The sequence below is a fragment of the Alosa alosa genome, chromosome 1 (assembly GCF_017589495.1).
Source record: "Alosa alosa isolate M-15738 ecotype Scorff River chromosome 1, AALO_Geno_1.1, whole genome shotgun sequence".
In the NCBI taxonomy this organism is placed as follows: domain Eukaryota; kingdom Metazoa; phylum Chordata; class Actinopteri; order Clupeiformes; family Clupeidae; genus Alosa; species Alosa alosa.
The window spans coordinates 48,069,808-48,087,812 of NC_063189.1; the positions used below are offsets into that span (position 1 = coordinate 48,069,808).

Below are 18,005 nucleotides of genomic sequence, written 5' to 3' on the forward strand. Positions count from 1 at the left end.
CAGATGCCCAACTGAAAAATCTGTCTATGGGCTGACCACCCAAACAATTCTTGACTTCTTGGGTGCTTAGCTCACCCTGGCCCCTGCCTAGAGCTGACCCTGAAATAGATAGAGATACAGCTCTGGAAAGATTAAGAGACCATTGCACATTTTTCTGATGTCATCTGCTGAGTTGACGGCCATTCACATTTGCAGTAGGCCTAGTCTTTAAATTTTGAATATGACCGTCAACTCATTTGAATGTCACAGCAACCGTAGGATGACATCAGAAAAATGTGCAGTGGTCCATAGCTGTAGATCAACTTTTAACAGGCATGTACCCCCTGAGATGTTATGATCTTCCGGAGTACCCCCAACACCACCAATTGTTAACAAGTTTTTTTTTAATTGTTTTATTAATATTTATTTTTATCAATTTTGTCGAGAATAGTGAATAGGATCATAAACATATGATACAAATCTCATCAATAGTCAACATATGATAGGCCTACAAATGTGCTGAATATAATGATTTTAAATAGATCGGCACCTAATCTCACACACAATCGTCTTGTTGAATGCAGTGATCTTATCTGCTAGGTGCTTGTCTTTGCCTTGTAACTGGAGATTTAACTCACTGAGCTTTCCAAATATATCGCTAAGATAGGCCAGCTTCGTGAAGAAATGTTCATTAGTGAACGTGCTTGCAGATTCAAACATGCACTCTTCCTCTAAGAAGAGGCAACTCGGAGCTCAAACACGCGACAGCACTTTACCTCGGGAAAGCCACCTTGCCTCGCTGTGAAACATAGGCTACAGCCTTTTGGTCAGCTCCCATCTCCACTCTCACAACCTCGTTCAAAATCTCATTCAGGTCGGACTAACTAAGCTGCCTTGACACGAGCGCTTCCCTATGAATAACACAGTGCGTCCATTGCGCATCGGGCAGGGATGGATTACTGCACGGGCCTACCGGGCCCAGGCCCAGGGGCCCAAGAGGTCAGGGGGCCCTGAAGCCCAAGCCTTTGCATGGAATCATTGCCTCAATATCAACAAATCAGGATGTAGGCTATGAATCTGATTGAATTTAGTATTGGCCATCCCCAAAATGCACCAGAATACAGGAAATCACATCAAACAAATTAAAAAATTTCTGGGGGAAGACCCCCAAACCCCCCCTCCCACATATACGACAATTAGTGGGGGGCCCTTAATACATCTGGGCCCAGGGGCCCGAAAGTTCATAATCCGCCCATGGCATCGGGTGCTACCTGGGCCTTGGCTACAGATAAAAAAATAAATAAAAAAAAATTGTCACGTCAGTTCACGCCCCACCTGGCATGTCTCCGCGACCCACAGTTTGAGAAATGCTGTTTTACCCTCTCTGTCTCCACTCTCGAATATTTTGTTAATGTGGAGAAAATACGTTTTTAATGCGCAGTACAAATGCGGAAGTTAAGTTACCAACGTGGGATAGAGAAAACGTTTAAAAAGGCATATGACTTAGATCTTTTTTCGCGCACCCCCTGAAATCAGTCCACGTACCCCTGGGGGTACGCGTACCCCAGTTTGACAACCGTGGCTGTAGATAAAATGTGAGTATGAGCCTTCAGTCTCTTCTCCAGGTTTTCAGAGGACTTGTGGAGAGCCTCTTCATCAGACATAGCCTATCTCTGGTGAAGTAGTAGTCAAGAGAGAAGGGATCTTGAGACATTAAATCAATGTCCTGACTCATTGTGGTGCAAAAAATGCCATTGCTAAATTCCCAACCTGGCTCATTCAGTCGGCCCCCTAATCATCCCCCAGTGTAGTAGGCCCTCATGTATTCTCTCCACCTCAAGCTGGTATGTGTTACATAAATGCAATGTGTGGCTTTTGTTGTTGTTATTGTTGTTACTGCTGCGGCTGCTGCTGAAGATCCTCCAGAGGACCATTTAAACAGAGAGTATCATTGGCACAGAACTAACCTCCATGGACACTCAAGGCTACACCCACCGATGCAGATACAAACTGCAGGTGTATACATCACCCTGGACACTCTTTTCAGAGCATTAGACTGCTCTCCTGTAGCTATCAGACTGGCTTTAAATGATGGGAAGAATATTCATATGACTATAGTAGTAGTATAATAGTAGTAAAACTATTTTTCACTTTTTATATTTATTATGCCTTTAATTATTATTTCGTTATTTTCATGCACAGTGAGAGATGTACAAGTGCCCATTGCACCACTTCCCATGCACATCTGCAGGATGTCAGATGGCAAATAATATTATATATGCATAATAATCTTCAAAATAATTAACAATAGCCTACATTTGGAGGTATAGGCTATTGATAAGGCTATGGCCGTTAAACTGTCTTTCACCCATACCATTTATGTTTAAATCTTATTTAAAAAATTAAATCTTAAATCTCAGTGTATTCTTAAATTGCACTATTCCTACCCTCCCTTTCAACAGTAGGCCATATTGTCTCCTAAAGGTGCCTGCAAGAACCATAGCAAATCCCATTAACTGAAAACAGGTTCCTCAAAGAACCCATCTCAATTAAGGTTCCTAAAGGAACCAAACACAGCACTGCAACTGATGCTTACTCTCCTAAGCCTCACATTTCTAACTTTATATCTGCGCTTTGTCCAATGTGGCTTATTTGTGATCTTGAGACATGCAAATATCCCTTTTATGCACACACACAAAACAAACCAACAAAAAACTGGAAATACAAAGAAACAAACCAGGTCACATCAAAATAATTACAGAAAAAAAAACCCACTTATTTTGGGAAGGTCGTATAGGCTACAACGTTTTATTTTTCATTAAATGCACTGATCGCTCTAGGTTAGGCCTATGGATTTGCTAGTATGCCTACCTGCCTTGCATGTGTCTCCTGAAATTGGCTAGGTTATTCCACTGAGCTCTAGCTGCTGTCATGAGCCACATATCATGCAAGCATATCTGCATCCATGGTCTAGAACAGTGGTTTTCAAAGTGGGGGCCGCGAGGGGATGCCAGGGGGGCCTCAGCAAGTTGGAAGGAAAAATAAAAGAAAAAATAAATACATTTGAAAAATGTAAAATATACCTATTACTATGAGGGTTGTTATACAATGCCATTATAATAATGTGAGGCATATCTGAACATTATATTTCCCATGACAATTTTTACACACTGTATGCTCCATCGCGAAGTGCTTGTGGCTAAAATAATTATTAGGATTAGCTTAATGTATTTTTACATTTGCCGTAGTATTGTCGATGGGTTTAATAACACATCAAGGGGGTCTTTGGCCAGAACCTAGTGGGCCTTGTCGTGGAAAAGTTTGGGAACCCCTGGTCTAGAAGTTATGGGAAGTAAAAGCTTTACCCCAGATCGATGTACAAGGAGGACCTGTTAGCCTACTCTGTGACAAACACATTCTGTACACAGATGTACTGTAGGCTACACGACTTCCTTTCACTCATTCATCCAGTTCATTTATTCAACCCACAACAGTGCATTACCGCCAGTGATCACGGTGAATTAGCCTATTTCACAACAAACAAACAGCCCATTTCTCCATATCAGAGAGAAGAGTTTGAATCTTGCACTCTCAAGCCTCGTGAGTGGAATGTTTGGATATGTACAGCTATGTTACGTTCTGATGACATTCTTAGACCAACGGAAAAAGCAAGGTAAGTGTAACCGTTAACTGTAACTTTTATATCTGCAGCAATATTACAAGTTAAAACTTTGATACATCAGATAGTAAGGTCTATTGCTGTCCTTGTGAAATTAGAAATTGATGTTAAACTATTACTTACATAATGGCTACCAAAATAACGGTTATCAAAACTTTTTTATTATTAGTTAGAAGCTTGCTAGCTAACAGTTATGCTAATGTTACTAAAGCAATAGAAACTGCTCATTCAGACACACACGATTGTATGAGCTTTCTGGCTTGTGACTGCAGCAATGTTTCGATAGACAAACTGGAATGTTAGCTAAAATTTGTTCGTAAAAAAGATGTAATGTAAAACATCCGATCCAGCAGAAACAGTAACGTTACAAAAAGTCAGTAATGACTAGTAGTAGCTAGCTATCATACCAGATAACACTGCGTTAAATAAGCAAAAATGCTTAAAGCGTTAAATAAGCAAAAATGCCATGTCAAACAGTGCTTGGGGTAGCCTGTATAGAAGCTAGCCCGGTATAGCCAAGATTGATGTCGATGGCAAAGCATTCTGCTTTGGGGAATTATTTGCTATGGCATGGCCATGGTATTCAAATATAGCCTACTGTAGATATGTTATTAATCTCTAAAGTAATGAGTTAAAATCACAAACAACTTCAGGCGGTGCTCTCTTCCACCATAGCCTGGCCCATGCTAGATGGTGTTCTCCCCCGGTGCTCGTGGTTCAGTCCAACCACAAGCGCAAAAAAGGAAAATTAGAAAATTGACGCATCATTTCAATGTTTAACTTCTGAACAGAAAACCGTAACTGTGCTCAATTGAAAATCAAAATAAGCAACAATAACCCATTTACTGTGCCGTCCTAAAGAATGGATAACGGATTTTTAAGCCTATTTATATATTTTTTCATGTGAATTCTGCAAATAAAACATAGCACTGCAAAGCGTTACACGGACCCACTGCCTTATCCCACCCATAATGTTCTATTTATTGCAAATACTGTAGGCTACATATTCTACTGCTCTTCATTCCATTCTGTTCTGCTTTGTATTCTTGTATGTTTTTTATTCTTTATTTTTATATGTTAAGTGTATTGAGTGGTTGTACTTTGAGAGCGATTAACCGGAGTCAAATTCCTTGAAGTGCTTTGAATTGAAACCTGGCCAATAAAGCTGATTCTGATTCTGATTGTGAGCGAGGGGGTCGCTACTCTCCACTGTGCTTTAACCAGTCAGTCTGATGTGCCCATGTGCTTGATGGCTCTTATCTCGATGTAAACACAATTCTTTCTGATACAAACTCGCTGACACATTTAAGGCTGCTTACTAATGCAATTTTTAGTATGGATTCTTTTGCCTTGGTTGTAGTGATTTTTTGTGAAGAAGGAGAATTGAACAAAGTAGAAGGCTATTTGACGTTTTATACTAGGCTATGCATTGTGCAGTTACCGCCATGCCTGCCTGCGTATGTTTGACAGACAGACATGGAGCCACCCCTCTGCGGTGCCGGTGTAAAATATAAATATATCTCGGTCCCCCCACCCCTCCTGCAGAGTTCGCAACATCCTCACTGGCCGCTGCTGGCTTCTACCGAGTGCACCATCGGCACTGTAAAAACTGGACGGATGTATTAGGGAAAGCCCATGTTAAACCCCCTTTTCTTTTCTTTTTAATTATTTGGGGGTCAATATCAGATCTCCAGGTGTCTGACTGCCAGTGAGAAGCGGACGGAAGGTCAGTATTTAACAAGTGCACCATTTAAACACTTTAGCCTGCGATTAAACATTTTCCCAGCAGCTCCGAGTGTGTGGGCGTTTAGTGCACTGCAGCATCATTTACATCACAGTTATTGGTAGCCTATGCACTTTCTCGACACACATATTTGGCGATATAAGAAAATTACATATTAGTAATTCAGTTGTTGTGATCTCATTTCAACACAGTTGAATAATTGTAGCCTCTCGACATAAGCGCATTAACCAGCTAATTATGTTATGCATGCGTTCATGGAGATTTACTTTTCATTTAATTAATTTAATATTATTCTAGTTTTTTTTTTTCGTTAGGCTACTTTGTTTTTAGATTGCGCTAATTTGTATAGGGCTACTTTAAACTATTCCCTGATGCGTCTCGAGATCACATAGCGCTGCAGCTGCCGTACCGTGGCGGAGCAACTGCTCATACTAAAATAGGAAGAGGCAGTATCGCACAGCTGACGGTGCTGTTTCGGAGGAGCTGTGAAAGGAGGCACTCCCATTTAAGTAACTGACTTTCCTCGGGCCCCCTATCTTCAGAGGATTACCAGTCAAATGCCAATCTAGATAAACAGGCACTAAAAAACCCATTTACAGAACTTGCTCAATTGACAGTTGCAGGCTTAGTGATACTTTTCCTTCCTCGTCATGTATTTCATTGTAAGCTACTTCTGCTTTGCTGTTCTGGCAAGATGAATGGACATTTCTAGATTTCCATGCAGACCAAAAATCACTTGAAAATCATATTGCTGGGCTCTCCCAGAAGGCTATTCAAAGCAATGTGTTGTTAATGGGGGTTTAATGAGATATGTCTTGCCTGTTTCTGCCTATCAAGTCACTGTGCTCATTCATTGCGAGGTTAGTGAAAGTCTAGATTACATTAGATTCAACTTCATTGTCATTGTGCAGAATACAAGTACAAAGACAAAGAAATGCAGTTTGCGTCTAACCAGAAGTGCAAAAAAGCAGAAAAGTGCAATTTGATATACAAAGTATAGACAGGTGCATAGACAGGACAAGAAATATAGTGCTGTGTAGACAGTAATTGGTTTACAGAAGAGACATAGGCTATGAGACAGGCTTTAGTATATTGTGATGTGATGTAATTTGGACCATATTTCAGTTTTTATGTGAAAATGTGAATCCAATTCTCCTAAGCAGATTTCATTTATCATGTTTTACTCGTTGCCATCCCTTCATCTCCACCAACTGAATGGAATGTGTTGTTTGATAGGCTACAAAACAATCAATGAAACTTGCTGCCTCTCTTAATAGTTTAGCATTGGATGTGTTACACAACAGCTACTGATTTGTCGCCTGTGTTGTAAAACTAGAGTCCTGTGTGTTTGGTTCTAAAAGTCTGACCATGGGGATCAAGTCTGCTCTCCCGAAGTATGAGCTGTACTGCTATGCGGCCGTGCTGGGCCTGGCCCTGACCTGGGCAGCCAGCTGGATCATAGAGGCCTCTGATGGTGAGTAGCTCTGTTGTGAGGAAGGTTTTAAACTTACTTTTGAAATTGTGGAAAATGTGGCAAAATCATCAGAAAAAGGCTTTATTTGTAGATTCAGATGCAGCATGCATTGCATAAAGAGATATAAAGATATGAGAGTCATACATTTATCTCTGTAAGAGAATCACCAAAGTAAGACATCCATGGAAACAGTCCCTCTGGATGCACTAAATTTGCCACTCTATTAGGGGTGCAGTAATCTTATCTGCTCAGTGAAGAATGTAATTAATGCTGTCCTATTTGTTCTGGAGGAAAAACTCTAGTTCACTAATGATTGTAATTTTACCTGCAAAAGTTATTCTGAGGGGGAAATATGTCAAGCTTTATTTTGATAGATGCTCACAAATATAATATTATATTACACTTCTAAGATCATGTCTGAGTCAACACTGCAGAGATGAAGTGAACAGAAGTACTTCATGTAGGAACTGTCATTGGAGGACCCCCCCACCCAATGTCACATCTGAAGTCAGTATCTGTTGTGGCTGTGAACTGAATTACATATGTTAATACTAATGATTGGCTTCATTCTGACTCAGTCAGTAGTACAACATTGGTCTCCCCTCCTCTAAATGTCTACACTTATATGCCCCTCTGCGCTGACACAGCTCACGTCGCATCTAATCAAGCTCCACAGTCTGTCCCTGACCTGACCCTCCCAATCTAATATCCCCAGGTGATTATTAATTCAATCAAGAGCTGCCACAGAGATAGGTCTACTGGCGAGCAGTTAGCTGTATCACATCATGGGGAAGGTGCAGTTGGTGTCTGGACCTGCTGTGGTCCGTGAATCCCATTGTTACTGATTATGTAACACTTTTTTTTTCATTGCAAAAGACCAAACAATGGTATAATCCAAAAATAGATTATGGTTTGGGGATTATGGTGGAAAGAACAGACAGCATTGCCTGGTGAAATGTCGGTTATGCAATTATGCAATGCTAGCATCAGCTCAGTAGAGTTTCCACCGATTGTAGCGTAAGTCTGACTATTACAACTGAAACACAACATATATCTTTCTTTACTTGCAGAGAATGTGGGCAGAAAGGTGTTTAAAAGCAGTGTGAAGCCAGGATGGAGTTATTTTGGCAGGAAAATGGTAATCAAAACCTGAAACAGGTGTATCACTGTGGAAGCCAGCAACGCATTTCAGAACAGTTATTGTCACACATATTCTGGTGTTATTTATTTAGGGTGTTGGATTCATGATAGCCTCATTGTACTTTGTTGTTTTCAAGGATGTGGCTGATTTTGAATGGGTGATGTGGTTCACAACATTCCGCAATCACATCCTCTTCGCCCTTTCTGGTCATGTGATCTTTGCCAAGATTTGCTCCATGATCTCCCCTAAGGTGGGTGTGACTAAACATCTTTGTTCATGTGCATCAGCATGGGTTACTGATAGCAATGATGTGTGACTGTAGATGATTTCGGGTTTTTAACTGGTTAAAGATGCAGTTCACTATTCATTTTTGGTTTTATGAAAGGTTGTGGATGTTTGAACTCAACAACCAATGAAATGACATCCCTTCCCCCCATGCCCCTGCAGCACAGTGTGGATGGGCTGGGCTTGTTTATGGCTTGCTCTGAACCACTGGGTTTATTTCACATTTATAGAGCCAAGACAGACTGTCTTTAAACACAGTAATTTTTTTTTTTTTTTTACTACAAACACTATGCAGACTTCTAGAGGAATTAGTAAAACATGACATGGGATTAAAATCATGGATAGCTCATGGGATTAAAGTCATGGATAGCTCTTTTGATTGGGATCAGTAGGCTATTCATGACTAGCATAGATCAGCACCACAAAATTTATTATAGTATTTGTTATCATCAACTGAATATCAGTAATGTTTATAACATGTACATTTTTGCTCTGTTTCCTGCATTCACTGAAGATTGGTTTTAAGCCAGGCCAGGTAACAGAAATGTAGTTATTTGTTAGAAAGTTATGTCAACGCATATTCATCTTATTTTTATGATTCATTTATTTATTGTGCATTTCCACATTTGCAGTTCTGATTTAATTTCATCTGTGGTGTTAATTCATTAGACCTTCTGTAACCACTATTAGTTTGTGACAATTAAATACTGCATGTTAACATGATAATAATGACCAGAATTTCATTGGGCCACTTCTAACAAGTGTATCAAATAGGATCCTAGTTGATTAAAAAATATGCTTTTTGAATAATCTGGAGTCTCCAGAATACACACAGTCTCCTCGAGAAGTATAGAGCTTTTCTTGAATGAACAGTGCTTGAGTTGAGAGCAGTGGTAACATATCTGGTGTTACCCATAGGACAGGGGTATGATGTACATGGTGTACGGCCTCTTTGCCATCCTGATCAGCATGGGCTGGTCCTTCATCACACTCATCCTGGCCCACTGCATCATGCTCTACTCCGTGGCCCTTGTGAAGAGGAAGTGGATCTGCTTTGTGGCAGGTCTCTGCAGTCTAGCCACTATCAAGATGGAGCCCTACGGGTCCTGGCAGGTAGGTGTCTGTTGAGAGATTGTAAAGTCATACCCCTACCTTTTACCCATAATGACACACATAGGTTCTCACTTTGATCACATTCAATGTGATCTTTCTTTGCTAATGAGGAGACTCTGTCCATGTTCTTTTTTTTCTGAAGTTCATGAGGATATATTTTGTTTTGTGTCCATGTACTACTCTACTCTCACAGGCTGGCTTTGTGACCGGATCCTTTGAGCTGCAGGACATTCTCTTCTATGGGGGCTGTGGGTTCTCCATCATGCGTTGTATGAGTTTTGCACTGGAGAACTGTGAGAAGAAGGATGGCAACTACACCTTCGTAGAACTACTCAAGTACAACTTCTACCTCCCTTTCTTCTACTTTGGACCTGTAATGACATTTGATCAATTCCGTTTTCAGGTAATGAATATTTCACCGCTCACTCTCAAGCTCCTTTAGACTTATGTCAACATCAGTTAAGATCAGTCATATATAATTCACCCTCCACTATTATATTCAAAAGTTGGTCTGTCTGTTTCAGCATCTCAAGGTACATTTTAGTTCTAGAGGAATGCATTTGTATGGAATAATATAGTTTCTAAAATTAGGCATGCATACTCACAACCTATTAAATACGTTTCCCATAAAAATGCCCATGAGTATTACAAACTAGGTGGAGCTCATTGTATTCAGAAGATATTGGAAAGAGTGTACTTGAAGGCTGTATTTCATTTGTGATATTACGAAAGTACTAAGTGTAGTGTTGACATGGTTGTGCTGTTAAACATACACAGGCCAACAACCCCAACCTAACTCGCAAGGACAGAGAGGTGTGGGACATCACCATGAAAGCTCTTGTTCACCTGGGTGCTATTCTGATGGTGGACGTCTTCTTCCATTTCCTCTACATTTTGACAATCCCGGCGGACATGAAACTGGTGAAACAGCTCTCCGACTGTTCTCTTGGTTTGTGCACACCATACACATTCCTAACCCACCAATATCAGATGTCTGTGTGTTTTGTAAGGAATGATCACAGATAGTATATGTAATGCAGTCTCTCTGTTTTGCCAATCTTTTCCTTACCAGCTGGTTTGGCTTACTCCAACCTGGTGTACGACTGGGTGAAAGCAGCCGTCATGTTTGGTGTTATCAACACTGTGGCTAGACTGGACCATCTCGACCCACCTCAGCCACCTAAATGTATTACTATGCTCTATGTTTTTGCTGAAACGTAAGTATCTTTGTTTGTGTGGACACTAGGTATGCCACATACATGAAATAAAGCAGAGTAAACGTGTGATAAAAATGTTTTTCCTGTCTTTCCGTATTAGGCATTTTGACAGGGGAATCAACGACTGGCTTTGCAAGTGAGTATTGGGAAACATCATATACATCATTAACACCTCTGTCTAGAATACAGTATGCAAGTTTTCCATTACTTTGGTACTAGTTGGGCAGCCACTGATAAATGGAACACTGGTAAAATAATATTGTCAATTAAGGTAAGGTAAATGTGTCATCCTAAGAGGTGAATTTCCAAAAACAGTGCTGTTTGCTGCGTCTGATTGGATCCTTTCTCTCTAAACACCCTGAACAGATATGTGTATGACTACATTGGGAAAGACCACAATGGGATTTTCAGGGAGCTTGTTGCTACCATTTGCACATTCATCGTCACAACTTTGTGGCTGGGTCCTTGTGAGCTTGTGTACATCTGGTCCTTTTTCAACTGCTTCGGTCTGAACTTCGAGTTGTGGGTTGCTAAACTCTGCTCACTGCCACCTTTCTCAACAATTGAGGTAAAAACATTGAGAAAGCACAGATCCTTTTTAATGAACACATGTGGAAATAGTTATCTGCTTCTGCGAGAGGAGATAAAAGCTATAATGTTGTGGTTGTAAATATCATCATCTCTTCAATGTTTCCACAGGGGCTTTTGTCTGAAGCCATGTCACGCAGAATCAGGAGTGTATTCAACGCACTGAACTTCTGGCAAATCATCCTTTACAACATCCTTGCCCTGAACAGCCTGGACTTCGCCAAGCTTGTTGCTAAGCGACTGGTTGTGAAAGGTAACAAAGAGTTTGGAGTTTGGTGAATGAATGTGAATTAGAAAACCATGTACACTTTTCCTCTTCTACTATATGGACCAGTAGGCTTATTTAAATGTATCTTTGCAACAAAAGCATGCACAGAAATATAAACAGGTTAACATAATCATGGAAATAAGATACTCAAATGATGTGAAAGAAGTGGGAGGAAGGGGAGGAAGAGAACACAAAGGGAGAGTGAGACAGAAATGAAAAGCTCTTAGCATAGCCAGCGGGACATCCATCTGGACATTTGAGAGTGCAGGGATTGTGGTGAGAGTACAGTCATGCTCTTTGTTCCCACTGCAGGCTTTCCACTGTCCACTCTGGCCGTGCTGTTTGTGACCTACTGTGGTGTACAGCTGGTGAAGGAGCGAGAGAGGCAGCAGGCCCTGCAGGAGGAGCAAGAGGCTGTCGAGAAACCCAAGATTGAGTAAAAAAGACAGTGGACTGACCAGTCAAGGCCAGTTTGAGCTGCGCCTCACGTATCTCGCTCTCTCCTGTCTGTGTGAGCCTACATACCAAGACCGAGCCGCTCCATCGCCCAAGCCACCACCGTGCTGCACAAATCTGTTGCTGTTTGTGTGAAAGAAGGTGTCGCATCATGTTGAACTGTGAATAGCCCTCAAGTGCACTTGCTGTAGATAAACATCACCTCTCCTTGGACTGAAACATGATCACACAAGCACAACATGTACACATCCAAATGCCTACACACACACAAATACACACACACATACTTTTAACATTAATATGAAAGCCTTGCCAAATATTTTATGCAGATAAGTTATAATAATATATTGTATAATATATTAAAATTATAATATATACAATTGTATGGCTGTGTGTGTTGGTTTTTAGTTTTAAGCATGCTAATTTAAAAGCACATGACTCCACAATACTGTAGCAAGCGTAAACTGTGTAAATTGCATGTGTTTATGTTTGCTTCAATACCTAAGGCAAGATTGACGATTGATGGATTTCTCAAATGGCATTAAAATTTTATTTATTAAAATGATCAGACAAAGGGTAAAATGGTTAATTATGCATTAGCTTGACAGTTGCTCTCCAGCTGCCATATAGTGGATCCAGTCACCTCCCTTGCCATACCTGAATGTCTGTATCTATTAATATGATAGAGTTCCTGTACCCAACAGCAGGGGAGAGTGCAGCTAATCTGCTGGGAATATCTGTAAAGCACAAGAATGGGATGATATCCAACTTAAGCCCCCCTTTGCTCAGCTGCTTAGGTATGGAAGTCACACTGCTATTCAACATGGATACCCATGACAGGTGATCAACACACAAAGATAATACCAATACTATTTTAAACTGAATTAAATGAAAGTTGGTTAATTTGTTGATTGTATGTTAATGATATAACAAAAGTTAATAATCATATCACAACTAATAAATCCAGTTTATCAGCAATACCAGTAATCTTTTCCGCACAAGTCAGACCCACAGTTTTAACTTGTGACACAGTGTGAGGGGAATGTCCTGGCGTGTCGCTAAAATAGGGCAGTGTGCTCATATCCCAAGTCATACTGTCACACACACACACACACACACTTGCTTTTAACCCACCATCATTTCCCCCCTGTGCGGGTAGATTAACTCTGACATTTGACATCACTCAGGCAGGCTCCAGTGCTCTGCGTGGTAAAGAAGCGTGGGCTAAGAGGCCCTCATTAGAGTGGGCCCTGTGGGGGAAATTCTGGTGATATGGGTCAGCCACTCAGCCTGCTAACCTCGAGACTTGGCCGGTATCAGCTCAGTGGCAGAGATTAAAACACTCTCTGACCCACACACTGACTCTGGCTGTCAGATTCTCTGAGGGTGCAGGTTGCTGTCATTGTAGGGCTATTTAATGATATAAAGTTCTAGATTTCCTTGAGTCATATAACTGATATTCATTTTATTTTTTCATTTTGCATATTGAATTACAATGCCAAAGACTTGGTATATGCCTTCATCTACAAATACTTTAAGTCATCATACACAACATGGCACATTTCAAAATACCTTCCAGCTGAGACCACAAGGGGGGCCCAGTTGTCTTGATGACAGAAGACATTCAAACCATTTCCACTACACGTCTCTTAATGTGTTCTTTATCTAATAAATCTCAGGAGCGTATATATGACTCAGAGATGTAAGACTGACACAAGACCCATTTCCTATTGGTTGGTCCACATTGATACATGCACACCAACCTTACTCAAAGGGCCGGGCCTGAAGACCTGATACTCCCTGTGGACATGCGCCTCAGCTGGTCAGCTCTAGACTGCGTAAAGATGGAGGATGGGCAGCTCAAGTTACAGCCTCTCCAAAATGGACTCCTAGTAGTTTTGTGAGTAGGACTCTATAAATAAATACAGGCTAGTGGGTTAGCTGATTGCCAGAGACAGCTGAAGAGTGCATTCACTCTGACACATTCTGGCATGGTCTGTGCAGTTGGTCTCGCTCTCTTTTTTTCTCTCTCTCACTCCCTCATTTGTTATCACTCCCTCTTTCCCTCCCCCTTTCTCTCTCTCTCTCTTTCTTTCTCCTTTCCTCTGCCATTTTCTGAGTTGAGCTGTTAAGTCTGTTCTACTGTGGGAAGTGACCAGGACACTCTCCTGTTCAAGCGTACGCTCACAGTGCCAGAAGTCTGTACCAACATGGCGGTGGCGGGAGTGGACCCGGTGGAGCAGCCACGCATGTACCAGCAGACCCTGTTGCAGGATGGCCTCTGCGACCTGTTGGAGAACGACAAGTTTGTAGACTGTGTGCTGAAAGTCAAGGATCAGGAGTTCCGCTGTCATCGGCTGGTGCTGGCCGCCAGTAGCCCCTACTTTAAGGCCATGTTCCTGTCCAACCTGGAGGAGAGCAAGAAAAGGGAGATCGTCTTGAAGGACGTGGACCCCAGTGTCATGGGCATGGTGTTGAGGTACCTCTACACATCTGATATCAATCTGACGGAGCAAAACGTTCAGGATATCTTCATGGTGGCCAACATGTACCAGATCCCCTCCATCTTCAGCGTTTGTGTGTCCTACCTTCAGAGCAAGTTGGTGCTAAGTAACTGCTTGGCAATCTTCAGACTAGGGCTTCTACTGGACTGTCCACGTTTAGCCTCTGATGCCCGGGATTTCATCTGTGAGCGTTACGATCTGATTGTGCGAGACCAGGACTTCCACCAGCTGGGCCCAGGCGAGTTGGCGGCCATCATCACCTGCGACTCGCTCAATGTGGAGAAGGAGGAGGTGGTCTTTGAGTCTCTTATGGACTGGGTGAGCTACGACAAGCAGGAGAGGCTGAAAGACCTGCCTGACCTCCTGCACTGTGTGCGCTTCCGGCTGATGTCGGAGGACTATTTCACCAATAAAGTGGAGGGACACAAACTGATCAAGCCCAACACGGAGCTCAAAAAACAGCTTCAGCTCATCAGGGATGCTCAAAGAGGAATATTCCCGAAGCCCATGAAGTCGGAGAAGGGACAGGAAGATGAAGAAGAGGAAGAGGATGGTTTACTCCCTGGGATTCTAAATGACAACCTGCGCTTCGGCATGTTCCTGACAGAGCTCATTCTGATGGTCAGTGACACTGGGACGATAGCGTACGACCCGGTGGGAAATATATGTTACGTCGCATCCACATCTACTGAGGTCCCAAAGAATCACTCCAGCCTGGTGACCAAAGAGAACCAGATCTTTGTGGCAGGGGGTCTTTTCATCGATAAGCAAGACAAGGAGGAGGCCTTGACGTCCTACTTCCTGCAGGTGAGAAAGCTTTCAGATTCAGAGTGGCTGTTTTAGGGTTTAAATAAAAATGTCTCAAACAAAAGAATGTATCATACAATGACAAATCAAGACTTGAAGAATGTATTATACAGCGACAAGTCATTCAGGACGTAAATAATGAAAATGGGTGTAGGCAGATAGACAGATAAACAGACAGACAGAAAGACAGAGAAGACAGACATTATATTGCTTTTGATATCCAGCTATGTCCAAAGCCAGCTGAAAGCTGTCTCTGTAGTACCTCAGCTGAATATCAACAACATGAGTGGTTACATGAGAAAAGAACCTTTGGTAATAACAATGTTTGGTAATTGCTCAGACTTGTTTTTGTTCTGTGACTCAGTTTGACCCGGTGAGTCGTGACTGGCTGGGGATGCCCTCCATCCCTGACGCCCGCTGCCTGTTTGGCCTAGCAGAGGCCGAGAACTCCATCTTTGTTGTGGGAGGAAAAGAGCTGAAGGAGGGAGAACATGCTCTGGACTCTGTCCTGATCTACGACCGTCAGTGAGTAAAGAGCTGTCCTGATCTGAACTGTCCTGATCATCCCGACTCACATACCTGAACATTCCATTGTGAATCCATATTTATTTTACATCATCAGTTTGTGTGCTATAAGCTTTATTGGAGTATTTTGTTTTTCTTTTGTGCAGATCTTTCAAGTGGGGAGAGTCGGATCCTCTTCCCTACACAGTGTATGCTCATGGAACGGTGTCGCACAACGGAATGGTCTATGTCATTGGGGGCAAGTCTGAGAGCAAGTAAGTGTCCTTAGAACGGCCCTGGATTCAACAATTAGGGATGAATATGGAAACATTAAAAAAAGATCACATAACAGCTAGGATTTAGAGATGGGATCTTGACAAATATTCTGATATTGTGTCAACTGTGTAAGTACACAACATAACAAAAGAGCACAAGTGGGGTTCACTTACAGGCTTTGGAAAAGGAACTCTTTGCATCAATTCATAATTTTCTTCATCATTTCATCAAACACAGGAAGTGTTTGAAACGGGTCTGTGTATATGACCCGACGAAGTTTGAGTGGAAGGAGCTGGCCCCAATGAAAACCCCTCGTTCTCTGTTCGGCGCCGCTGTGCACAACGACAAGATCTATGTAGTGACTGGTGTTACTGATGACGGCTTGACCAGTAGCGTTGAGGTCTACGACATCGCCACTAACAAGTGAGTGACAAAAAAAACACAACATAAGGAAGGGAAATTTCAGACTTGCTGATCATGAAAGCTAAAATGTGTAGGAAGAATGAATCTGTTGTCCCAGAATGGTAAATAAGCACTGCTCCACTTGTTCTCAGGTGGTCGGAGGGCGTAGAGTTCCCGCAGGAGAGGAGCTCCCTCAACCTCACCACCCTGGGCGGCGCACTCTACGCTGTGGGCGGTTTTGCCATGATGCCCAGCGAGGACAGCGAGAAGCTCGCTCCCACTGAGATGTACGACATCTGGAGGTGAGTGACTTAATTTTCCTTCTGAGATTCATTCTAAAATACATACACACATAAACACGGAGGAGCTATAACAGATGAGGTTAAACAGGTTTAAACATAAACATGTAGTTCGCAAGCAAGTCATCAAAGGTAATTCAATGTGTAGACATCAATTTGGATTAGGCACGTTGACACTATAGCAGAATTTAAACTGAACGGCAACTCCTTGAATCAGTTATCCAAAATGTTAAGTGTGGAGAGCTAATGGACTGTTGATGTAACCGTGGTAACCTTTCGCCTCTGGCAGGTTTGATGAGGAGGAGAGGTGCTGGAATGGCATGCTGAGGGAGATCAAGTACGCTGAGGGCGCCACGATTCTTGGGGTGCGACTCAACGTTCTGCGTCTTGACAAGCTGTGATCACCATGCCGTTGACTTCAGGGTGGTTGCAACATGTCAGGAACACAAAAGAACAACAGCAGTAATGGAGCGCGCAGGAGAGTCCACAGTCACAAGAGGCTGTGGAAATTTGGACTAGCATTATATTGTGCCTTGGCTTGAGTGGTAAAATGGCTTCCTAAATGTGCTCATCCACTTGTTTTAAACACATAACACTGGGGCAACATTTTGTTGCATGGGGCTGTTTAAATGATTCGTGAAACAAAAAGTTTGGAATATGAAGCTGCAGAAAGCATGATCTTCATGCTGGAGCTCCCTGTTAATGTTGTTCCCAGGTTCTAACAGCAGAGGGAGAGAAATAGTCAAGTCATGTGGATTTGACAGGTTCTCTCTTGAAAATCATCTAATTTCTGCTACACAAATAAAATTGAAATTTGTGAAGGGAAATTACTTTTCATATGTATTTTCAAAACAATAAAAATGTGTATGTGTGTATGAGTGTGTCTTTGCTATTTACTTACTAAGTTATATGAATATTTGGATAATGTGAAAATGAATATGTTGTGATTCTTAATTACTGTAAGTACACATTTTACTACCATGACAACATTGCATTAAACAAGACAAGACCATCTTTTAAAAAAACATGTTGTGTGTGTGTGTGTTTCTTCTTCACTGTTTACTCTTGATGTGCCAGCACATCATATGTATGACTGACCAGCAATGCAGCACTCCAAGTCCGATTCAAATCATGACGGAAAGCCTATAAACGCTACACCAGTAATACTACTACTACTACTTCTACTACTACTACTACACACAGATACACATAAACACAAAGTAAACAGGGGAAATTATACATAATGAGAAAGATCATATTTAATTTGCA

At 41.8% G+C, this 18,005-nt stretch overlaps 2 protein-coding genes across 3 annotated transcripts; both read left to right on the forward strand.

Annotated features, from left to right (window-relative positions):
* The first annotated feature begins 5,211 nt into the window (after window positions 1-5,211).
* On the forward strand, window positions 5,212-12,324 carry hhatla (hedgehog acyltransferase like, a). Of its 2 annotated transcripts, none has more exons than XM_048262711.1 (12): window positions 5,212-5,384; window positions 6,739-6,876; window positions 7,947-8,014; window positions 8,154-8,267; window positions 9,221-9,415; window positions 9,609-9,818; window positions 10,193-10,364; window positions 10,488-10,632; window positions 10,733-10,768; window positions 10,999-11,200; window positions 11,332-11,473; window positions 11,801-12,324. In XM_048262711.1, exons 2-12 carry the CDS (start codon window positions 6,771-6,773, stop codon window positions 11,926-11,928), a joined length of 1,518 nt encoding a protein of 505 aa, XP_048118668.1. In that variant the 5' UTR covers window positions 5,212-5,384; window positions 6,739-6,770; the 3' UTR covers window positions 11,929-12,324. The 2 variants fall into 2 exon arrangements, with proteins under 2 accessions (XP_048118668.1, XP_048118677.1); XM_048262720.1 differs by having other exon boundaries at window positions 6,764-6,876.
* Window positions 12,325-13,864: 1,540 nt separating this feature from the next.
* klhl40a (kelch-like family member 40a) lies at window positions 13,865-17,322 on the forward strand. The gene is made up of 6 exons (XM_048248623.1): window positions 13,865-15,255; window positions 15,620-15,780; window positions 15,927-16,034; window positions 16,273-16,458; window positions 16,590-16,739; window positions 17,026-17,322. Exons 1-6 carry the CDS (start codon window positions 14,155-14,157, stop codon window positions 17,135-17,137), a joined length of 1,818 nt encoding a protein of 605 aa, XP_048104580.1. The 5' UTR covers window positions 13,865-14,154; the 3' UTR covers window positions 17,138-17,322.
* Window positions 17,323-18,005: the final 683 nt, after the last annotated feature.